At 41.0% G+C, this 26,080-nt stretch overlaps 1 protein-coding gene across 1 annotated transcript; it reads left to right on the top strand.

Annotated features, from left to right (window-relative positions):
* Positions 1–834: 834 nt before the first annotated feature.
* LOC127638197 (DNA-binding protein RFX7-like) lies at positions 835–25,832 on the top strand. Its single transcript, XM_052119622.1, has 10 exons — positions 835–1,145; positions 6,516–6,549; positions 14,585–14,670; positions 15,059–15,097; positions 17,203–17,325; positions 17,418–17,534; positions 17,946–18,030; positions 18,187–18,394; positions 18,534–18,835; positions 19,060–25,832. The coding sequence occupies exons 1-10, from the start codon at positions 1,027–1,029 to the stop codon at positions 22,582–22,584; spliced, it is 4,638 nt and encodes a 1,545-aa protein (XP_051975582.1). The 5' UTR covers positions 835–1,026; the 3' UTR covers positions 22,585–25,832.
* Positions 25,833–26,080: the final 248 nt, after the last annotated feature.

The raw sequence follows: 26,080 nt of genomic DNA, 5'->3' as shown, positions 1-26,080 counted from the left end.
TAAAAATCTTAATTGCAAAATCGATTGATTATAGACTATATATAAAGCAAACAATATATTGACTCATTTTTTTGTTTCAATGCTTTATTTGTCTGTTGCAATAGTACAATATATTAAACCCTAAAAATTATTATGTATTATTTAAATTGAATTATCTACATTTCAGAGCCTTTCTCAGCAAATATTGATATATGTAATAATGAAGGCTTTCTTTTTCTATACTGTAGGACAGAAGACATGATGGTTTAGCATTAGCATGGTTTATAAGCTTAGCATTATAACCTAAATTGGTGACAAAATGTGTCCAGTATGTGCAATGATGTGGGGGTATTTTGCATTAACAGCAGAGGACAGTGTAGAGTCGATAATATGCATTTAATTCTATTTTAACAGCAGATGGCAGTGTAGAGTTACTGGATTTATTTCTGTTCTGTGTGTTGCTGTTTTCAGATTAAAGGATAAGCGTTTGTATCAATATATATATATATATATATATATATATATATATATATATATATATATATATGCAAAATAATCAGTTTTAAGTATTGCTATGAATTGTACACAAATATTTATAGGTAGGCCCTACTTTATATAAATGACCCTACAATCTCTCTGATAAGTGAAGACAGGTCCCTTACAAAAATTACTTAGTAGTTCGTTTTGGTTCATGGGATCCTTTGTTGGTTTTATTTTTTATTTTGTAACATTTTATTAACAATTGTGTCCCCAAAAGTACTAGGTAGGGTAAAAAGAACACGCACGCGTTTGTGCGCATGCGCAGTCCCCGCCTGCCCGCAGCAGCTCGGTCTGTGGCGGCTGTTTGTGTCCGCCGCACCGAAAATCTCCGTGTTTTTTCACTGCTGTTGATGCGCCCGAATCCGCCCTCCGGGACCCCGCTGCTCGGTCCACACAGCCGCTGAAGGCTCGTCTGATCTCCGCTGCGGGCGTTATGCGCTTAAACGAGGCCTACATGCTGAAACTGTCTTCTTCTTCGTCCTCCTCATCCTCCTTCTCCTTCCGTGCATGAATCTCACCGTGATGGCTGATGAACAACAACAACAACAGCCCGGTGCTCCCGGATCCGCGCTACAGACCCCCGAGGCGACGGCGCTGCAGTATAACAAGATCAAGAATTCAATTTGGTAAGAGGTCCGATCACAACAACACTCGAAAACATCACTGTCCTGAGAGAGCGCGAGCACACCTTGTGTCTGATGCATCGGATGTTTTGGATCTCTCATATTATTGCATGTGAGGTCCGATTGCATTTCATGGGATGTTTGATTGAATGGCATGGGTGATTTTGTTTAATGTAACGTCTGTTGTCATTTGAATGGCACAGGATGTCTGATTTCATTGCACGAGATGTTTGATTGGAGAAAAAGAAGACCTGCTTATAGGTCATGTCCTGATAAAAGGATATGGCAAGTGGCTACACTTGTTTTGTTTGTTTTCTTAGTTTTTTAATCGAAGAAATCAGAAAACACATCAGCATTTCATTAACTCATTAAACTGTCTAATTTAATTGCATGAGATATTTCACTTTAATTTAATTTACACAGAATGTCTGATGTCTTTGCATGGAGATGTCTGGTTCCATTGGATGTGTATGTCTGATTTAGTTGCATGGTATGTCTGATGTCGTTGCATGGAGATGTCTGGTTCCATTGGATGTGTATTTCTGATTTAGTTGCATGGTATGTCTGATGTCGTTGCATGGAGATGTCTGGTTCCATTGGATGTGTATGTCTGATTTGGTTGCATGTGGATGTCTGATGTCTTTGCATAGGATTTGTGATTTCGTTGTATAGGATGTCTGATTTTATTGCACGTGGATGTTTGATTTCGTTACATGGGGATGCCTGATTTCGTTGCTTAGTATTTGGGATTTTGTTGCATAGGATATCTGATGTTGTTGTATAGGATGTCTGATGTCATTGCATGGGGATATCTGATTTGGTTGCATAGGATGTCTGATGTCATTGCATGGGTATGTCTGATTTCATTGCATGTGGATGTCTGATTTGGTTGCATGGGGATGTCTGATGTCGTTGCATGGGTATGTCTGATTTCATTGCATGGGGATGTCTGATTTGGTTGGATGTGGATGTCTGATTTGGTTGCATGGGGATGTCTGATGTTGTTGCATGGGTATGTCTGATTTCGTTGCATAGGTGTGTCTGATTTCGTTGCATGGGGATGTCTGATTTCGTTGCATGGGGATGTCTGATTTCATTGCATGGGGATGTCTGATTTAGTTGCATGGGTATGTCTGATTTCATTGGATGTGGATGTCTGATTTCATTGGATGTGGATGTCTGATTTGGTTGCATGGGGATGTCTGATTTGGTTGCATGTGGATGTCTGATTTGGTTGCATGGGTATGTCTGATTTCATTGCATGGGGATGTCTGATTTCATTGCATGGGGATGTCTGATTTAGTTGCATGGGGATGTCTGGTTTCGTTGGATGTGGATGTCTGATTTGGTTGCATGGGGATGTCTGATGTCATTGCATGGGGATGTCTGATTTCGTTGCATGGGTATGTCTGATTTCGTTGCATGGGGATGTCTGATTTCGTTGCATGGGGATGTCTGATTTCATTGCATGGGGATGTCTGATTTCATTGCATGGGGATGTCTGATTTGGTTACATGTGGATGTCTGATTTCATTGCATAGGGATGTCTGATTTCGTTGGATGGGTATGTCTGGTTTCGTTGGATGTGGATGTCTGATTTGGTTGCATGGGGATGTCTGATGTTGTTGCATGGGTATGTCTGATTTCGTTGCATGGGTATGTCTGATTTCGTTGCATGGGTATGTCTGATTTCATTGCATGGGGATGTCTGATTTTGTTGCATGGGGATGTCTGATTTCATTGCATGGGATGTGGATGTCTGATTTCATTGCATGGGGATGTCTGATTTGGTTACATGTGGATGTCTGATTTCGTTGCATGGGTATGTCTGGTTTCTTTGCATGGGGATGTCTGGTTTCTTTGCATGGGGATGTCTGATTTCGTTGCATGGGGATGTCTGATGTCGTTGCATGGGGATGTCTGATTTCATTGCATGGGGATGTCTGATTTCGTTGCATGGGGATGTCTGGTTTCTTTGCATGGGGATGTCTGATTTGGTTACATGTGGATGTCTGATTTCATTGCATGGGGATGTCTGATTTCGTTGCATGGGGATGTCTGATTTCGTTGCATGGGTATGTCTGGTTTCTTTGCATGGGGATGTCTGATTTGGTTACATGTGGATGTCTGATTTCATTGCATGGGGATGTCTGATTTAGTTGCATGGGGATGTCTGGTTTCGTTGCATGGGGATGTCTGGTTTCATTGCATGGTGATGTCTGGTTTCATTGCATGTGGATATCTGGTTTCCTTGGATGTCTGATGTTGTTGCATAGGATTTGTGATTTCGTTGCATGGGGATGTCTGATTTCGTTGCATGGGTATGTCTGGTTTCGTTGCATGGGTATGTCTGGTTTCTTTGCATGGGGATGTCTGATTTGGTTACATGTGGATGTCTGATTTCATTGCATGGGGATGTCTGATTTAGTTGCATGTGGATGTCTGATTTCGTTGCATGGGGATGTCTGGTTTCATTGCATGGGGATGTCTGGTTTCATTGCATGTGGATATCTGGTTTCCTTGGATGTCTGATGTTGTTGCATAGGATTTGTGATTTGGTTGCTTGGGGATGTCTGATTTCATTGCATGGGGATGTCTGATTTGGTTACATGTGGATGTCTGATTTCATTGCATGGGGATGTCTGATTTCATTGCATGGGGATGTCTGATTTCATTGCATGGGGATGTCTGATTTGGTTACATGTGGATGTCTGATTTCATTGCATGTGGATGTCTGATTTCGTTGGATGGGTATGTCTGGTTTCGTTGGATGTGGATGTCTGATTTGGTTACATGGGGATGTCTGATGTCGTTGCATGGGGATGTCTGATTTCATTGCATGGGTATGTCTGGTTTCGTTGGATGTCTGATTTGGTTGCATGGGGATGTCTGATGTCGTTGCATGGGTATGTCTGATTTCATTGCATGGGTATGTCTGGTTTCGTTGGATGTCTGATTTCATTGCATGGGGATGTCTGATTTCATTGCATGGGGATGTCTGATTTGGTTACATGTGGATGTCTGATTTCGTTGCATGGGTATGTCTGGTTTCTTTGCATGGGGATGTCTGGTTTCTTTGCATGGGGATGTCTGATTTCGTTGCATGGGGATGTCTGATGTCGTTGCATGGGGATGTCTGATTTCATTGCATGGGGATGTCTGATTTCGTTGCATGGGGATGTCTGATTTCGTTGCATGGGTATGTCTGGTTTCTTTGCATGGGGATGTCTGATTTCATTGCATGGGGATGTCTGATTTCATTGCATGGGTATGTCTGGTTTCGTTGGATGTGGATGTCTGATTTGGTTGCATGGGGATGTCTGATGTCGTTGCATGGGTATGTCTGATTTAATTGCATGGGGATGTCTGATTTTGTTGCATGGGTATGTCTGGTTTCGTTGGATGTGGATGTCTGATTTCATTGCATGGGGATGTCTGATTTCATTGCATGGGGATGTCTGATTTGGTTACATGTGGATGTCTGATTTCATTGCATGGGTATGTCTGGTTTCTTTGCATGGGGATGTCTGGTTTCTTTGCATGGGGATGTCTGATGTCGTTGCATGGGGATGTCTGATTTCGTTGCATGGGGATGTCTGATTTCATTGCATGGGTATGTCTGGTTTCGTTGGATGTGGATGTCTGATTTGGTTGCATGGGGATGTCTGATGTCGTTGCATGGGTATGTCTGATTTCATTGCATGGGGATGTCTGATTTTGTTGCATGGGTATGTCTGGTTTCGTTGGATGTGGATGTCTGATTTCATTGCATGGGGATGTCTGATTTCATTGCATGGGGATGTCTGATTTGGTTACATGTGGATGTCTGATTTCGTTGCATGGGTATGTCTGGTTTCTTTGCATGGGGATGTCTGATTTCATTGCATGGGGATGTCTGATTTGGTTACATGTGGATGTCTGATTTCGTTGCATGGGGATGTCTGGTTTCTTTGCATGGGGATGTCTGATGTCGTTGCATGGGGATGTCTGATTTCGTTGCATGGGGATGTCTGATTTCGTTGCATGGGGATGTCTGATTTCGTTGCATGGGTATGTCTGGTTTCTTTGCATGGGGATGTCTGGTTTCTTTGCATGGGGATGTCTGGTTTCTTTGCATGGGGATGTCTGGTTTCTTTGCATGGGGATGTCTGATTTCTTTCCATGGGGATGTCTGATTTCGTTGCATGGGGATGTCTGATGTCGTTGCATGGGGATGTCTGATTTCGTTGCATGGGGATGTCTGATTTCGTTGCATGGGGATGTCTGATTTGGTTACATGTGGATGTCTGATTTCGTTGCATGGGTATGTCTGGTTTCTTTGCATGGGGATGTCTGGTTTCTTTGCATGGGGATGTCTGATTTCATTGCATGGGGATGTCTGATTTCGTTGCTTGGAGATGTCTGATTTCGTTGCATGGGTATGTCTGGTTTCTTTGCATGGGGATGTCTGATTTGGTTACATGTGGATGTCTGATTTCATTGCATGGGGATGTCTGATTTCATTGCATGTGTATGCCTGATTTGGTTGCATGGGGATGCCTGATTTCGTTGCTTTGGATTTGTGATTTTGTTGCATAGGATGTCTGGTGTTGTTGCATAGGATATGTGATTGGGTTGGTTGAGGATGTCTGATTTTATTGCATGTGTATGTCTTGTTTTGTTGGATGTGGATGCCTGATTTCGTTGCATGGGGATGTCTGATGTCGTTGCATGGGGATGCCTGATTTCGTTGCATGGGGATGCCTGAGTTCAATCGCATTGGATGTCTGTTTTAGAATAATGGGATTTGTGATTTCAGTTTGCATGCCATTTCTGAATTCATTCCAGGGGGGTTGTCCAATTAATTTAATATTTCCTGGATAAAATCGGTATAAATTGGTTTAGTGGAGTCACAGCAGTCTAATGAGTGTTGGAATGACATGTATATATCAGACATGAAGATGATTTTTAGATAAAAGTTTTTCTGATACATTTTTTGAGATGTGTAACCAACCCTCTGCAATCACTTTATAAAAACACCCATAGTGACCTAATAGCTAGGTGAACTATAAACACACCTGTCCGGACTTGACCTTTGACACTGCCGTTCATAATGAGTTAATGAAGACCTGTTGTGTTTTCTACAAGTTCTTTATCTTTAAGGAATATTCTGGGTTCAACACAAGTTAAGCGCAATCAATAGCATTTGTGACTGATTGTGCTAATCAACATTATGCCACAAATGCTGTCGACTGAGCTTAACCCGAAAAAAACAAGTGTAACCACTTCTAATAGCAACCCTGCCAATCATCAGCAACTCGTCCCATAAGCATGTCTTACCCCGTGTTCCTGCACCCAAATGCTTTAATAATCTTTGTTTGTCTTCATTTGCAGCAAATCGGTGCAATCAAAAGTGGAGAGTATATTGGTAAGTCTCTCATGTCATGAAGTAATACACATGTAGTTCTGTTAGAGACGTTCGCAGTTTAATATTATAAAACGGAGTGTTCGAACAGTCTCATGCGAAGCCGATAAATGCACAACTAAGAGCTTTGAGAACATTCCGACGTGGAACTCTGAGTTCTATGACATCACAATCGCATAATGGCAGTAATTCCAACATGATGCGAAGACTCAGGCGTATAAACTATATTACGTTCATAATTATATTATTAATGCATTTATTTATGGCATATTAGTGTGTATTGATCATATTGCTGTTGCCTTGGCTCATTTGGTCTTTAATGAGCAAATAATTGTGTGCAATAACTGGAACGTTAATCGCACCATGTGTTGATGTCAGTTATAGAGCAACGTGTACTGTACTTGTTTTAAGAAAAGAGTAATGAGTGAAACCGTATGCAATGATACATTTTTCATGCTGTGTAGTTGTCACGTGACCTCACATGGCATTTTCAATTCAGAAAATATTGTGATTATTTACCATTTGTATCCGTGGCTGAATATCTGCATTTTATTTGCATATTATTTCAGGTTGGTTCATCATACTAATAATTAGAGGTAGACCGATATATCGGTTTTGCCGATTAATGTGGTAGTTATTTTTTGTAACTCGGTTGGTAGTTGCAAATAGATTTTTTATTTCCTTATGGCACGACTCGAACACCCACAATTGCTTAATTTGCGTATTCAAGAAGTGGAATACTCACACAAATGTGTTTAAACACATGTAAAATCCAGCGTTCAAACTCACGTGAGTAATGCGAGGCGAAAGGTTTCTTTGCGTTGTATGTGAACGCACCTTTACATTTTCTTTTGTTGCCCCCTAGTGGCTTCTCCAGAAGGGGTCACAGTTACGCTATGTAACACAATTTGTGTTCCTGGGTAGTAAGTGTTATTCTCTAATATCTTATTCCTCAAAAGTATAGAAAATGGCTATTATTCCCCACAAACTTTGCTTTTGTCACCAGAACACTGATATTTTGAAATGTACCTATTTCTAATGAGAAAACAGGCGAATGTGTCTTTTCGTTCCACTGCCATTGAGCATTTCTGCTTATCTGGAGGTGAGAAACTTCTGTTAAAAACACACAGAAATGACTAAATAAATGCTCGATTTAAATGGACACGTGTTTTTGCTTAAATATTTCACTTGTTGGGTGCATAAAATGTCCTGGACAGTATATATGCAGTATATGGACCTATGGAGGATGATTCCTGGAAATCATAAGAAGGTCTTTCGTGTTGGCAGAAGATCCAAGAAATCATTTAGCTTTGAGATTCGTGTCATATTAGACTTTAAAACCGTAAACAAACAAAAAAGTAGAAGTAAACAGTTGTTGTTGTTTTAAGTAAATTAGTTTATTTAAGAAACAATCTGTGTAGTTGCATGATATCAGATTGTAAATGATCTGCGTGTGCTGAAGATGCAAACAAAATCTAATTTTCTCAAGATTTGGGGGACTTTTAAGTATAAACAAGCCAGAAATAGTCAAGCCAATAACCGATAGTTCCATAAAGTAACTTTCGGGACCAATTAATCGGTAAGACCGATATATCGGTGAGTATTTTAACGTTTACGGTTTATGTTGGCGAATGTTTTTTAATGATATAGATTATAATAGACTCTCAGCCTAACACACACAGAAATTTAGCCAAAAATGTACTTTATTTTCTTATTTCATATGATATATCTCTGGGTGTAAATAAGGTGTCTCTGCTCCCAATCGTGTTAGATATTTGTGTTGACGACAAAGCGATTAATATTTATAGCATAAAAATAATAATTGATCATAGTGTCCAAAAACATTGTTAGTAAGCATGTTTAATACAACTTTTAAATCGGGCACAAGCTGAATAATCGGTTAAGGGCTAACGATTAACCGCTGCAATAATAGTAGAATAATCGTTCTAATAATCGTTACATTAATCAATGATCAAAATAATCGTTAGTGGCAGTCCTAGATCATATATAACATTTTATCATCAATAGTTCTCATTAATCGTTTAGCATGCTTTTCTTTGTGGATGGCATATTTTGTTCTGGACATATAATATATAACATTGGATTATTCACACAAGCCAGTCAACAATGGATCATTTTGTAGAAGTCTAGAGGCGTTAATATTTTTTGACTTACAGAAATCATATTTCACTTAGTGATTCTTTTGAAAATCTTTTGAACTGTGATATTAGTGCAACATAATAAACTGTACAGTCACATTCATGAGAATGAGAGCTTTCATTTCATATATGACTTATGCTATGTGAAGGACTTTTATTATATAAATATTTCTACTCCGTTACCTCTAGAGGGCGCTAATTAGCAACGCGAATGTTTTGAGGCCTTATTTTGTTATTTTACATAAAATAAGTGCAGAATTTACGTACTGTATACAGAGACTTAAATGTTTTAAGTGAAATATTTTTTGCGCTATAGTGCGGCGGGTCCATAGAGTTAATTCGATTAATTTAAATGAAAAGGGAGGAAAATTGACAATTATGATTTTTGGTATAATCATGCAAAAATCATAATTATTGATAAAATTGATTAACAATTATTAATGATAATTTTTTCCTTGCGTTCATTTAGTGAAAAGTGTGTGGAAAACATACCTTTATTATAAACATGATTATTTAACTGATTTGTTTATTTGTTTGTTTGTTTCTTTAAAAATTCTGAAAAGCAACAATGGATGTTTGGTTGCAATAGAAGCCATTTCTTAGCAAAAGCGATGTGATAAATACCAGGAAATGTACTAAATATTGTTAGTATTTGTAAGAAATATAATTGTTTATCTACATATCCCATCCCTTCATGTAGCCAGTGACACCTGTTGCTGCTCAACGGCCAATCAGAGTCCAGATATTGGATGATTACTGCATGTTTAACTAAGAGCTCGTCCATATCGAATGTATTCATTGCTACAATGATGCTTATCTATAATCCCAGGGGTTTAAAAGTGTTCAATAACCAGAATGATCCTTTAAAAGAGTCAAACGGCTCCATTGGCGACAAAGAATTAGGCTAGTTTTGGTACCTTAAAGATATATAACCTCTACCTGGTACATCACACTGTACGTTTAGGAAACAACAGTGAATTTTGTCTTTTATTTTTTCATTTAATGCTCATTGGCTGTTATGCCTCACCCCATTCATGAGTGCCAGTTACCCCTAGCAACAGAGGCAAATAGAATAGGAAGAGGTGAGAAGAATTCATCTCGGGAGCCAATCGAAAGCGAGGTGGGCGGAGCCCGCGCTGATGAGACGTGTTGCTAGTGTGTCAGCGTTGACATGCGTGTTTACTGTCAGGGTTTACATGGCAACCGGCTGCGAGTAGAGCAGGACTGCAGGTTTGCTCATATGCGCAGACACGCGACTGTATTGTGTGCCTGGCAGACTCGAGGGGGTCTGTTGTTAGAGTCCGCCAACCTCGCGGAAAAGAATGAAGGAGCAAACAGTGATGTCATAGCCGCGGATATGTGCACAGGGCCCAAATTTAAATTCAGGTGATTCTTCAGTTAAAATCCTTAAATACTGAACGGTTTGATGTTAAATAAAGCTACTTTCAGTTGATAGTGTAAAAATCTTAAAATTGATAACATTTCTGATCTTCAAACTGTCACATCTCATTTTCATGATAATCAAATCTTAATAATGTCCTTGTTTTTCTGAAATAGTTTTGCTTTCCCTCAAAATAAATTTACCTTGGTTTACTAACAATAAACATATTTTAAACATGATATTTTTAGTCAGGGCTGGACTGGGGGGGGTGGGGGTGTTTAGTGTTTGCTGGCCTTTTCTGCATATCACGGCACCGTTTTGTAGTCCGTTCTGCATAACGTGGAGGCTCATTTTTGCTTATCGTGGCCCATTTGGCACGTTTCGACCTGCACGTTTCGACCTGCTCGTTTCTCCCGATGACCAGTCCGCCCCTGATTGCCCCAAAAGTGCGGCAGACCACCGGGAAAATGCCCGGTTTGCCAGATTACCAGCCCAGTCCTGTTTGTAGTAGAGGCAATAATATTAGTTTTACCGATATATCGGTTTTAAATCGGTAAAAAAAACTTTTTTTCATAATTTGAAAAACGTTTTTTAAGGTAATTTGAAAAACGAATTGAAATTAATTGCAATTACAATATCAAGGGATAATTGACAAATCATGCAAAAAAAAAACAAATTTTTTTAGTTTTCCATGCCCTCACAATAGTTTTGCGTTCCCTCGCAATAAATTTACATGGTTTTACTACAATAAACATATTTTATCCATGATATTCGTAGTAGAGGCAAACCGATATATCGGTTTCACTGATTAATTCGTGCCGATAGTTGCCTATAGTTTTGTGGCATCATTTTATAAGAAAAGTCCCTGGTGTGTTTTGGGCATTTTTTAGAGTTAAAAGTCCTGCATTATGCACCAAATCGTTTTTTTGTTTTGTTTTTCTGGTAATTATTGGGACTTTGAACAAAAAACAGCATCTGGGATTTTATTCATTTTGGACTCTTTGCCCACCATAGTAAAGAAAGTATAAGAAATTATTATTATAATTTAAATTGTATCGGCCGATTAATCGGTTATCTGCGCTTCCCACCAACTTCATTATCAGCAAAATCCACTATCGGCTCGACCGCTAATTCATGGTGTAACCAAAGTGATAAGACTGGAAATCGAAAACTATGGTAATAAACATAATTTTTTGGTTGTGGTTTTATGGTACAAAAACCAAAGTTTAACTGTTGTTTTACTATAGTAATATTGTAGACTGTAGTAACCATAGTTTCTATTGTTACTATAGTAATAATGTAGACTAGTAACAATAGTTTCTGTCAGTTACTATAGTAATATTGTAGACTAGTAACATAGTTTCTATTGTTACTATAGTAATATGTAGACTAGTAACATAGATTCTGTCGGTTACTATAGTAATATTGTAGACTGTAGTAACCATAGTTTCTGTCGGTTACTATAGTAATATTGTAGACCGTAGTAACCATAGTTTCTGTCGGTTACTATAGTAATATTGTAGACTGTAGTAACCATAGTTTCTGTCAGTTACTATAGTAATATTGTAGACTGTAGTAACCATAGATTCTGTCGGTTACTATAGTAATATTGTAGACCGTAGTAACCATAGTTTCTGTCGGTTACTATAGTAATATTGTAGACCGTAGTAACCATAGATTCTGTCGGTTACTATAGTAATATTGTAGACCGTAGTAACCATAGATTCTGTCGGTTACTATAGTAATATTGTAGACCGTAGTAACCATAGTTTCTGTCGGTTACTATAGTAATATTGTAGACCGTAGTAACCATAGTTTCTGTCGGTTACTATAGTAATATTGTAGACCGTAGTAACCATAGTTTCTGTCGGTTACTATAGTAATATTGTAGACCGTAGTAACCATAGTTTCTGTCAGTTACTATAGTAATATTGTAGACCGTAGTAACCATAGTTTCTGTCAGTTACTATAGTAATATTGTAGACTGTAGTAACCATAGATTCTGTCGGTTACTGTAGTAATATTGTAGACCGTAGTAACCATAGTTTCTGTCGGTTACTAGAATAATATTGTAGACCGTAGTAACCATAGATTCTGTCGGTTACTATAGTAATATTGTAGACCGTAGTAACCATAGATTCTGTCGGTTACTATAGTAATATTGTAGACCGTAGTAACCATAGTTTCTGTCGGTTACTATAGTAATATTGTAGACCGTAGTAACCATAGTTTCTGTCGGTTACTATAGTAATATTGTAGACCGTAGTAACCATAGTTTCTGTCGGTTACTATAGTAATATTGTAGACTGTAGTAACTAGTGTTGTCAAAAGTACCGACTTCGGTACCAAGTCGGTACTGACATTTTTAAAATGTGACGCTTTGAGCGCTGTTGAGCGGAATCGTAAACACCTCTGATTGGCCATTGTGTTCTCGCGCTCATCGGATATGTCTGTGATTGGCTACAATGATCAACGCACGGGAGCGTTTGAGAGTACACGGAAGTGTTTGAAAGTTTTTTTTAAAAAACGGGAGTGGGAGCTTTTGAAAGCACAAGCAGCAGTCTATCAGCGGACCGGTCCTGCTTTCAAACGCTCCTGTGTGTATCTGTGCAAGCGCTGTGTGAAGAGCGCCATTGATGTATATTTACAACATGTTTTGAAGCGCTGATCATTGTAGCCAATCACAGACATATCCGATGAGCGCGAGAACACAATGGCCAATCAGAAGTGTTTACGATTCCGCTCAACAGCGCTCAAAGCGTCACATTTTTAAAATTTCAGTACCGACTTGGTACCGAAGTCGGTACTTTTGACAACACTAGTAGTAACCATAGATTCTGTCGGTTACTATAGTAATATTGTAGACTGTAGTAACCATAGTTTGGTTACTATAGTAATATTGTAGACTGTAGTAACCATAGTTTGGTTACTATAGTAATATTGTAGACCGTAGTAACCATAGTTTGGTTACTATAGTAATATTGTAGACTGTAGTAACCATAGTTTGGTTACTATAGGAATATTGTAGACTGTAGTAACCATAGTTTGGTTACTATAGTAATATTGTAGACCGTAGTAACCATAGTTTGGTTACTATAGTAATATTGTAGACCGTAGTAACCATAGTTTGGTTACTATAGTAATATTGTAGACCGTAGTAACCATAGTTTGGTTACTATAGTAATATTGTAGACCGTAGTAACCATAGTTTGGTTACTATAGTAATATTGTAGACCGTAGTAACCATAGTTTGGTTACTATAGTAATATTGTAGACCGTAGTAACCATAGTTTGGTTACTATAGTAATATTGTAGACCGTAGTAACCATAGTTTGGTTACTATAGTAATATTGTAGACCGTAGTAACCATAGTTTGGTTACTATAGTAATATTGTAGACTGTAGTAACCATAGTTTCTATCGGAAATCAAGTTTTACTATATTAATATTGTAGTAATGACTCTTGTAGGCTAACCATGTTTTTTATTTATTTTTGGCGGAAACCATGGTTTTGGTGTTACTGTAGTAATATTGTAGTAACCATTATATTAAGTAAACATGCTTACCCATTGTTAATCTTATTGTTACTATGGTTTTATGCCATTTGTTGCAAAACCATAATAACAACAAAATTCTGATTTTATTACCATTAATTTTCCTGTATTATTACTATGGTTTCACTATGATTATCAAGGTTAAAGTGTGTTTACTGTAGTAAAACTATGGTTAATCTATTGCGAAGGCACGCAAAACTATTTCAGGAAGCGAAATTCCTGCTCTGTCCTCTAAGGGGCTCAGTATGGTAATGACAGCAATTTTGTCAACTTCTTTTATTTTTTATTTTTTTCTATGCATAAATGCCAAAATGAATTGGGAATATGAATCTTTTTGGAAAATGAAACACCTTGACTTTAACTCCTTAAGAAGACAGATTAGTCCAAACTATAGAAATCCAGGCAAATTTAACAAGTCTACACTTAAAAATGAATTAAAGAGACGCAATCGTTAAGTTAAGGACTATGTGTTACGGCAAGCCGAATTTACATTTATTTAATAACATTTTCTCAAGTTAAACTGCACATTTTTATATCAGCAATGGAATAACTAATGTTTAATGCTCAGTTTTCCCACGGAAAAACACAAAAATGGAATTTCAACTAGTAAAAGTCATAATGTTTCACTATGATCTGTCATTTCCTTCTGTTCAAAATGCAATTACAAGCATCTATAATTAATTTCCGAATAGTTCGTAATTACAAATACAATTATCAGCAATATACTTCTTAAGTAGTAAAAATTGTATTGTAACTATTAATTTTCAGATATCGAAAATGTGTATTTTTACTAGTCGTAACTCAATTGTTGACATGAGAAATGGACATTTGCACTAGGGAAAACTGCATTGCAGATATTTATAATTTAGATCTGTGTTAGCATGCGGAGTAAAAATAATGCCGAACAATAATGACTCGTAATTCTGTCTTGTGTCGTTCATACAGCAAGATGTTGAGAAGTTTACAGACATCGAAAAGCTCTTCCTCTACCTCAAGTTGCCTTCTGGTCCCAGCAGTGGCAATGACAAAAGGTGCGTCCTTCCTTCAAACATCGGTGTTATCCTCCATATCCCCCTTTTATTTTAACACCTCAAACCATCTGTGATTTAGTGCTTTTCAAGATCCTGTAGACTTACTGACTCATAGCGTTTACCTTCATTACAACATGGATATCTAGTGAAATGCATCGGAGGCAAAATCAAGTCAAATCAGTTTTGATTATTTTTGGTAATATTTCCTAACTTTTGCATTTGTTGTTGTTTTCACTTTCATTTGACATGCTGTACTGAGTCATATGAACTAATCATTTCACAATTGTGTAAATTATGACATTGCAATATCCAGCTTTCCTGTGTTTCATCATTTGTTTTTGCTTATGTGTCCATCATGTCATCCTCAATCCCACATGATGTCCAATAGATCTGAAAATCAGAGGGCGTCTGCCAGTCCTCCAATATGGTACTACAACTTTACAAATATATTAAAGGGGAAATGGTTTATTTGCTCACCCTCATGACTTTAAAGCATTTGCCATATGAAGTTTTCACCTCTGTGAAGTTGCTCCTCATGTAATTAAATAATCACCCAAACTATTCCATACGTTTGTGCTGATTTGTGCCGCAAAAATGAAGGTTTGTGCTGTTTGGTGTTTGAGATTGTGGCAGGGCGGAGGGCGGGGTCGTGATCCTACACACCCGGTCCCGTATTAGGCTAATCAAGCCTCCCGAGAGGGATAAAGGTCGACTGCAGAGGATCGTGCGGGAGAGAGAGATCGTTTACGGACATGTCCGTCATGCGTGTGCTTGTGTCCTTGTTTTATGTTGTTAATTAAAATATTATTTACATTGAGGAAGAAAAAAAAACTCTTACTCGCCAGTTCTCCGATATGCCGCAGCTTGTTCCTCGGCCACTCCTCCACCCTCTAACAGCCGCGCCTCTCCGGGCGGATCAGAGGCAGACCTCCAGCCCCTGGCGGACGGAACGCCCCGCCGCATTCTCGGGGAACAGAAGGGGTCTCCCCCGCCCCTGGCAGCGGTTCTCCCGCTCCAGGCGGTCGGCAGTTAGCCCCTCCCCGCTCACGGTCGGCGGTCTTAAACCCTGCGACTGCGTCCCTGGCAGCGGCCCTGACCGCTCCAGGCTGTCGGTTAGGAGCCCCTTCTCCCCTCGCGGTCGGCGGCCATCGTCCTCTTTCAGGCGGCTGGGCTCCTCGTTGGGGTGGACGGTAGCAGCGAGAACTCTACTACCTTCCCGGATTTTGGCACCAGTGTAAAGGGATCAATGGAAAGGAGGCGAGAACCGGCTTGAAAATATTTATTGTATTTATTCATACTGTACATACTGTACTGCAAAGTAACTTATCTGTTATACTGTTTAACGGTGTTAGTGTTGCCGCACTATCCTGATCATTATAGCACTAAATAGGAACAACCAAAGGTCTTCTATATAATTTAAAACAAATACAATAATGTAAGTATGGTGAACAGCAAGAAAATATTGATTATATGTCAGTTACGGCCTTTTGCCTTTGCATGACTCCTGATTTTTGGCACATGATACAAAGGCAGAGTACATTAACTGCCAAACAAGGGTCAAAGGTCAATTTTGAGCTCAAGATTTTTGCATACAAACATTTCTTCAGTATAGCAACTAGTTGTGAAATTTTGGGAGTCCTACCTATAATACTTTTGTCTGGACAAAACAGAAACTTTAAAGTCATTTTTCTCAGTTTCACACTCTAGTGAGTTAAGGTCTTTTGCTTTTGCAGGGCAGAATACCGCCCCCGCTGCCCCGATTCTCCGGCCAACCTCCCGCTCCATTGTCCCCTCACTCGTGAACAAGACCCCGAGGTACTTGAACTCCTTCACTTGGGGCAATACCTCCTTCCCTACCTGGAGTACGCACTCCATCGGTTTCCTGCTGTTTTGCAAAAATATTCTTTATAATAAAGGACTGAACGTGTACTCCCAAAAACAAGTCTTGTGCTGTATAAAGAATAATATTCTGTGAGTTTTGTAGTTGGTTTCGTGTCTCTAGATCAAACAAATTATATTTATTTGAACACATATAGAATGTAAATAACACAAGAGTCTCGTGTCATGAAAGGGATATTTTTAACAACATTTCATATTTGTTGTGAACGGCACAAACGAATGACACCGGTTTGGGGCGATTTGGACGACATGGGGTGGAGAATGACGTCACCACTCTTGAAAACATCATTGCTAAATCTAAGGAAGGGAAATAGTTACAACGTTTGTTTTAACGGCACAAATCGAGCACAAACGTCCAGCACTGGTTTGAATGGATTGGAGCGAGATGGGGTGGAGAGTGACGTCACACCGCCCAAAAAACACTGCTTAATATCTCAAACACCAAACCAGCACAAACCTTCATTTTTGCGGCACAAATCAGCACAAACGAATGGAATAGTTTGGGTGATTATTTAATTACATGAGGTGCAACTTCATGGAGGTGAAGTTTTTTACTGGGCCAAAGAAAGCATACACACCGTTTTCTGAAGCTACAGCAACGATATTTCAAGTCTCGTAATGTTTTCCCCTCAGCGACCAGAATTCAATGTCGTCGAGCCGGACTCAACAGATGTACGCGTTCAACTGGATCCGGAATCACCTGGAAGAGCACCCCGAAACCTCACTGCCAAAACAAGAGGTGTACGACGAATACAAGTGAGTGTGCTTGAACGCGGCAGTGATGGACAGATCGTGTTAGCGCTACTCATTACTTGCGTGTTTATCCAATGACACGTTCTGTGTTGCAGGAGTTATTGCGACAATCTGGGCTACCATCCTTTAAGTGCAGCTGATTTTGGAAAAATCATGAAAAATGTTTTTCCTAACATGAAGGCACGCCGTTTGGGCATGAGGGGGAAATCAAAATATCCTTTAGTGTGCAAAATGCATGTACTGTATATTTGTACCCTAGATTGAGATGTACCCTAGAAATACATTAGGTGCTAGAAGGGGTTGGCGATATAAGTGAAAATGTATTTTGCATGTTTGTTTGTTTGTTTTTGTGGTCAATAGCAATATAAATGTACGGTATGCATGTGCATTGCAATGAGACAACTTTATAAATATCCAATAGTTAAATGCTATTTGCCACCGACACATTTCTACTGGATTTCGTTTAAACCGGTATGTCGCCCACCCGTAGGTACAAGCACGATATTTGTTTGCACGAGTTTGACTTGGTTTGCTGTCTACTTATGTGCGCACTTGTATGGCATTATTAAGTTCATTTGTGCTCGCACTAGAGGCCTTTTGAATCTTTTCCATAACCAAATCACGTACTGCTACAGTGGACTGAGGAAAAAAGCGTTTGTTCACATGCCGTCGCTCCCGAACCTGGACTTACACAAATCGGGAGATGGGGTCAGTATCACTTTCATGTCAAACCACAAAAGAGGGAATTAAATAGCTTAATTACAACAACAATGTCATTTCAGTTTTGACATTTTCAGTTTGTTTGATTAAAACTATTATTGCTACAAGCAAATGTAGTTCATGCCGTTGGTTTCCCTTCTTTAGTGTGAGTTGTTGGAGTCGACGGGTCAGTCTCCCAGCGCCGAGGATGAGATGCGCTCTGCAGCGTGTGGTCTGGTGTGCGAATGGGCCCAAAAGGTTCTGAGTCGGCAGTTTGACAGTGTGGAGGAGCTCGCCCGCTTTCTGCTCAACAGTCACTATATCGGCACAAAGTCAATGGCAGCCCTGACTGTTATGACTGGAACCCCAACAGGCAAGAAACGGATTTGACCTTGTGTGCAATTAAATGTGCAAACCTGGTGCCATTTTGGGGGGGTGATCTTTTCTATTGTATGAAAGAGTACTGCCCAACTAAACTCAGTGTTTTAAATCCTTTTTGATAACAATTGCAGGTATGAAAACCCCTACGCCAGCCTCTGCGTTTGTGCCGACTGGCGAAGCCAACGCTTTCCAGCCACAAGTGAAGACCCTCCCTTCGCCCTCTGTAGATGCCAAACAGCAACTGCAGCGTAAGATCCAGAAGAAGCAGCAAGAACAGAAGCTCACCTCTCCTTTGCCTTCTGAAGCCCAGGTCAGGAGGGCAGAGGCGGGCACACCAGTTCCTGGATCCAGCCTCACATCTGGTGGTTCTGCATTATTGTCCCCTCAACCAACCATAGGCATTGTGGTAGCAGCAGTGCCAAGTCCGATCACAGTAAGGAGATTTTGAGATGTTCAGAAATCTGTTGGTGAGCCATATCCATTTAGAGTTAAGTTCCAATTCTATTGAAATGCTCTTTTGGGTTTACTTGAAAATTACTGCCAGGTGTGTGCCAGGGTCGGAACTAAACTCTACTGGGACGTGGCTCTCTAAGGGTAGAAATGAGTAACTATGATTCAGATTGTAGAATGTCGACATTTTTCATTTTTTATTTGCAGGTTCAGAGAAACAGACAACTGATGACCTCTCCAAGTCCTGTCGGGGCGGCAGAGGGAAAAGTTGTACCTGTTAACTTCCAGGTTGTGACACAATCTGTTAGGCAGTCTCCAAAAACACTCCAGAATGTCCCTGCCAGCCCAGTCGGTGACAGGTTGGCCAGACACCGTTACGCCCAGATTTTACCTAAACCCTCTGCCACAAGCGCAATTGCACTTCGCTCACCCCCAACGCTCCTCATCACCAACAGCCCCATCAAGACGGTGATGCCCACGCCTCATGTTAGTTCAGTAAATGTGGTCAAGATGACTGCAATATCGCTAGCACCCAACAGTAGTAGCAGTAGTAGTAGTACTCCGACCCCATTGCGACCCGCTTCAGCGGGCATCAGTAGCACAATTTCCCAGGAAGAGTTGAACCAAACCCAGCAAGCTCAGAATGGTGGACCTACCACCACGTTTCAGTCACCTGGTGTCGGGAAAGCTGGGCGAACTTTCATGACCCCAACCCCATCAGTGTCCACAACAACCAGTGAGGTCAGGTTTACATTTGAAGCTGTGAATGACTCATCTACTGCTGTTGACAAACAAAGCACTGTATCAGGGGCAGGTACAGGACAAAAGAATGAAAGAGCCACTAAATTTAGGGCTTCCAGTGAACCATCTCTTCTTGTTAAGGCATCGCCTGTGCCTGAGAGAGTATCCAGGGCCAAGAGTGACTCATCAACCCCATCAAGTACAATCATGGGGGCAGTTGCCCCATTCAGCAATAACAAAAACAATCATCAGCCGGAAAGTACTTTGTATTTAACCGTTACTAGCCAGAATGCAGATGCTGAATTGGCATCCATTGGTATGTTGACAACTGCAAGCACTTCTCCCAAAGATGCTGTTCTTGGTCTGAGAAGCCCTCGAAAGCGTTCTGCGTCTAGTTTGGAAATGCATACCATCCCAGTTAAAAGAGTATTCATTTCACAGCAACCTCTGGATGTTGGCAACAATACTAGACCTGGTCTAATCATAGCAGCTAAGAAGATCCAGAGACCAGGAACCCCAGCGAGACCAGAGAGTGCTCCGTGCAAAGTGACACTGAGACAGAGTAGCTCTCTTCCGTCTCAAATCCTGGCTCTTTCCGATACTCCCATTGGAACCCTGGCCACCTCTCAGACTGTTAATCCTCAGAGCTCTTCACAAATGGACAATGAGGTTGCTGAAATTAGCGCTAATGAAACAGCTTCCGGTAATAGCACAATTTCAGATCACTCTTTACTGCAGCAAATCACTAGTCACCAACGGGTCACCAGTGAAGTTTCTCAGGAGGCATCTGCTGTAAGTGAGCTTAAGAGCTCATTACAAGACTATTCGCAACAGATACAAGCAGAACACAAGCAGATTGTAGCTAATCCCTTACCGTTGATGGCCCAAGCATCAGAGGCCTCTAGTCAGCTCACTCTTCAACAGGACATTGTTGATTTTGCAGGAGCTCAAGCTAGCATTGACTATTTCCCCTTCAATGATGATGATATGACCCAGGATAGTATTGTAGAAGAACTCGTACAGATGGAGGAACAAATGAAGCTGAATAGCAGTTTGCAATCCTACCTAAATTGCGTAGACATATCCCTAAAAGGTCAATCCACAGTTTGCCAAGGAACGATGATGTCGCCCCATCAGACCAGTACACAGTTCTATCACTCCTCCCATAGTTGCGCCACACCGATCCACACGCCAACACCTACGCCCACCCCGACACCAACTCCGACTCCAACTCCTACCTCTGAGATGCTACCAGGTGGGCATAGCTTGACCAGAGAGAGTCCTTGTTCCAGAATGGCACCTGTAACCCCTGTGGATAGCATCTTGGGTGGACGCCACACACCCATCAGCACTCCTCTCTCAAACTGCAGCAGCAGTGTCCCTCCAAGCCCTGTTGAATGCCGTAACCCATTTGCGTTCACTCCTATTAACTCGAGCATAACCGGTTATCATGATGCAAGTGTTGTGTCAAGCAGTCCAGTGAAACCCATGCAAAGGCCGATGGCAACCCATCCGGATAAAGCTAAACTAGAGTGGATCAACAACCGGTATAACAGCACCGCAGGCTCTCCTGTTATCTCGAACAACAATACCATTAGTATCCTGCCAAGTTACCAGGATCTGGTTGAGGATCACTTCCGCAAACCACACGCCTTTGCCATCCCAGGTCAGTCTCTCCAGTCTCAGTCAAGGCAACAGGATGGAAATTTGGTAAGGTTGATGACTGTTTCTCCTGTGCCACAAGGACAGCAAACAGCCCTTAGCATCAAGAATGAAAGTTTTGCTGTCCCAGCTCCGTTGGACAACAAAGGGACAGGAAGCACATCTACATCAGGCAGTGGAACTTTCCGGTGTCGTAGTGTCAGCCCGGCGGTTCGTCAGCGCAATCTTAGTGGCACCACTGCACAAACAGTCACAACCCTGAGATCTGTTGTGTCTCCCTTTAATTGCCCCCTGACATCTGAGGTCCTGAGCATTCTCTCTAACAACCAATCAGTGGTCAGTGCCAGCAGCTTAGCCCAGAGGAGCCAATCCGTGCCACTAAATATCATGATGCAGTCTGAGCTGTTGCCCGTCAGTCACCAGGCACAGCAAAGCAATAGCGCCAAGATCACCACTGTGCTCCTCAGCAAGATGGACACGGATGGAGATGATGCAGTGCGAGGACTGGGCGTCAATAACCTTCCTGCAAATTACACAGCAAGGATGAACTTGACCCAAATATTGGAGACCACACAGGGCTTTTCTGGAGGCCCCAATCATCAGAACCAGCAACTGCCTCTGAACTCGAGCCCTTCACCTTTTGACTTCCAGAAGACTGGTTACCTCATAAGCATGGAAGAGGAACAGGTTACCTTCTCCTGTGGTGACAACCAAGCACAATCAGGCTCCGGGCTGCAGCAACAAGAAGTGCAGCTTCAGCTTGAAGAACAACAGTTGGAGATGCAAGATCAACAGCTCCAGAATCAACACCTGCATCTTCAAGATCAACACCTGCAACATCAGGATCAACAGTTGCAACTCCAGGACCAACAGTTGCAGTTGCCGAACCAACCAGAGTTACAAGAAGATGCAGAACTCAACAAGCAGCACTTGTTACCCCAAACCTCGCAGCAGGTTGATGTTGACCAGGAGCAACAAGAGCAGCTGGATTTTAACAACACCGTTAAGGATCTCTTGGGGGAGGACGGACTCAACCCCAGTTCACAACTCGTTGGACAAGTAGCGTCAGAGCTCAGTGCTGTTGCCTCTGACTTCTCCAATGATATCCGGTTGACCTCGGATCTCTCGAGTAGCATTAACGACCTAAACACTTTGGACCCCAACTTGCTGTTCGACCCCAGTCAACAGCAGGACCAATATGAAGACGCCACACTGGAAGAACTGAAGAACGACCCTCTGTTTCAGCAGATTTGCAGTGATACTGTGAACTCCGCTGGATTCGATTGGCTGGAGAACAAAGATCAGCCAACGGTGGAAATGTTGGGATAGTATTATTTACTGTTTCTTTTGACGTTGTTGTTGTCGTTTATATTTATGGCTTCTGTTGAGCTTCTTTTTTTTTATTGTGTAATTTTGTGTATCAAAAATTGTCGAATGAAGTGTTTGTGCAACAAAAATCTGGACGCTTTGGACTGTCCAGTATAAAGTGCCAGACTGAAGTTTCTGTCAGGCATGTGCTTTGATCTTGTTTTGTTTGTATTTCTGTCGTATGATTTCACAGATCATTGCAGTCATTTCCGTATTTTAGAAGTGTTTTACAGCGACAGTATAACAAGTATTTTCTCTGGTTCCAACTGGTAGTAATGTACATTTAATATGGTTAATGGTCTGCACTTATGTAGCGCCTTTTTAGCCTTAGCGGTATTCAAAGCGCTTTACACTGCGACTCATTCACACATTCACACACCAATGGCGGCAGAGCTGCATGTAAGGTGCTAGTCTGCCATTGGGAGCAACTTGGGGTTCAGTGTCTTGCCCAAGGACACTTCGGCATGTGGAGTCGTGTGGGCCGGGAATCAAACCACCAACCCTGCGATTAGCAGCCGACCCGCTCTACCACCTGAGCCACAGCCGCTAGCATCTAAGCAATAGCGCCAAGATCTAATCACAATCATAACTTGATTATTTCACTCTCTTTTATATTGGGGTCCACCACAACATAGTGGACAATGAAAACCTGCATGCGTAATTCGCTCTTGTATTTCAACCAAATGCAATATTCCAAGTGACTTTGTGATAACTCCCTTTCTAGACAGTCGTTCAAGTGTCTTTTATCGTTGCTTTGGGAGTGCGGCAGGTTGTCCAATTGCAAAGGAGTGTACCCAAATATCGCAAGTACAGCGGAGATATCACATTTACATATCGCAAATCGTCAGTTCAGTGAACTGCAAAGATTTTAGGTGCTACTTGGTGCTGACTTTGAAAATCGCGTTACCGTTCATCAGCCGTTTGCTTTGACAAAATGAATTCACACATTTTGGGCAAAAAGGTATTTATGGCCATATCACTTGTACTCTTAAATTGAAACTGTTGGGGAGGTTTGTTTGTTTGTTTGTTTGTTTTGGCTATATATATGTTTAAAAAAAGTAGAAGATGAAGAGAAGACTCGCTTGCCTTATTTCTAGAGTCTTAAGGCCTTATTCCGCTTCATAAAATGCTTTGTTGGGATGCTCTGATGTAAGTGTTCTGGTTTTAACAGTTGCTTAAAATAACGATCTAGGTGCACTTAAAAAAAGGATCTTTTGTTGTGAATTAACAGTGACGTTTCCAGACAGGGCTGGACTGGTCCGACGCACTTTGGGGCCAATCAGGGGCGGACTGGCCATCGGGAGAACCGAGCAGGGGCGCGAAATGGGCCACGATAAGCTAAAATGAGCCGCCGCGATATGCAGAAAAGGACAGCCTTTTGGGACAGTTGCTATGTAAAATCCCGGGCCGTTTTCTCTTCCCAGTCCAGCCCTGTTTCCAGAATGTTTCAAACTAACTCCGTCCACCTTTATTTAGTGCATCATTTCAGATTGCTAGTTTCTATGACTATGGTATGGTGATGGCTAGATATTCTTTACAAGGATATATGACTAACTTCAAAGAGCAAACCCGTGTTGCTTCTCCAGCCTTAACTCCATACCAAAGAGAAGCTGTCGAAGAACAAGTAGAGATTGTGATGTGTTGTTTTTAAAGGGATCTTGTAGGACTAGTAGGACCTGTTTTTCTTGGTTTAGCGGATTACGATAAAGAGTAATTCCTCGATGAATTAATAGTTGTCCAAATGATGTATATGGACACGTCGGATGTACAGATATAAGTATGGATCGGGGGTGCATGTTGTAGAAGATCATGAAGGCTGAATTTGGCTTTTCGTAGACGTCAAATGTAGAGCCACATTTGTATAAATCGGTCATCGTGATATTCGCATTTTATAAGACGCTTCGGTAGATGAGAGTGCCCTTACGGAAACAGGAAGTGTCGATCATAGCGAGTGCAAAGCAGCACGATTATTCCGCTTTGTTACGTTTCTGGCTTCTGTGATTTAGTCTTGCTGTCTGTTGCTCTGTAACTTGCTGATGTACCATTTTTCGTAGGAGTATATTTGGTTCCTGCATAGGCAGATGTGATGTGTAAATGGAGGGAGGATATTATAGCATGGATTTATTGACTCTAAGACGTTAGAGTCGTCAATGTAAAGGCGTTCGTTTTATCGTGACCTAGCTTAATGTTAATGTGCAGAGACGTAAGAGCAGACACTGGAAAAGGGGTTTGAGATTCGGAAAACATACAGACATGCATTTTTATTGCACCGAAAGTTCCGTTTTCCGTTTGTCGTTTCTTGTCGAAAACTGTCGTTTTAGATGTTTTAAAGGAGCAGTTTCGCCCCAAAAATGGAAATTTGCGAATATTTTCATACATTTTCACGTTCGGGTGTAACTGCTCCTTTAAGGACAAAGTAAACAATTGGTGCCCGCTTTGTTTTTCTTTAAAAGACGATACATTTCAAAAGGGGAATTACATTGAACGATTGCCTTGTGTAGCGATGGGTCCTTATCTCAATGAGATCGGCCATGTACAACTTCTCATAGCTGAGAGTAAAATATGAAAATAAAAGATTTTAAAGAAACCAACATGCATCACCATGTTATAAAATGACTATATGTGCACATGTGTGTTATCCTATCTACGGTGGTATTCGTTGTGACCACTCCCTTAGCCAATCAGAGCACTGGTAGCGTTTGACCAGCGCGAGAGGGGGTGAAAAATGAGTTCTTCAAAAGCTATATGCATTTTATGATGTTTACTAAGTTAAAATGAGTCTTTATGTTTATTAATGTCGTTTTAATTGGTTTGTTTTTTTACATAAATCTTCAATTTGCTTCTTTTTGTATAAGAAAAAATGCCAATGTGAAGAAAGCTGTAAATATGTTCTTTGTTCCGGCATTTAATAATGCACTGATTACCGTTTTATTACTTTATTTCTGTAAATGTACAATCCTTTTTTTGATACACCGGGATTGATTCTGCAGTGGGTCTGATGTTGTTTGTCAGGACGTCCCGTAGACAAGCGTGTCCATTGTTTCTGTCCGTTTGGAGGTGTAGCTTTGAGCGCTGGTATTATTATCTGCTGTATGTGGACAGTAGCCTGTTAATATTGCTAAAGCGTATCAGCTGTTTGTTTTCCTTTTCTCTTTTGTTTTTCCAATGGAAAGTACTCACAGGTGAGATTTTTTTAAGTGGTTTTAAAAGCCAATAAACATTTTTTAAACAATATTGTTTGGTCTGGTTGTGTGTTTTTGGGGCAGTACTGTGCGAGAAGAACGATGGCCTCTGATGGCGGACATCAGACACCGCCGTCGCCCCGTGGCGTGCGGTCATTCATTTGGACGCTATGTCGCTAGAGGTCATTGAGATTGAGCGAGTTGGTGTTGGGCCATGGGAAAGGGGACACGGCACCTGGCAGCTTCGCTCTCATTGGTCAAAGGCAAGTCCAGGG

The sequence above is a fragment of the Xyrauchen texanus genome, chromosome 46 (assembly GCF_025860055.1).
Source record: "Xyrauchen texanus isolate HMW12.3.18 chromosome 46, RBS_HiC_50CHRs, whole genome shotgun sequence".
Lineage (NCBI taxonomy): Eukaryota > Metazoa > Chordata > Actinopteri > Cypriniformes > Catostomidae > Xyrauchen > Xyrauchen texanus.
The sequence above is the reverse complement of the archived record's forward strand: the minus strand, read 5'-3'. Positions and strand labels throughout refer to the sequence as shown.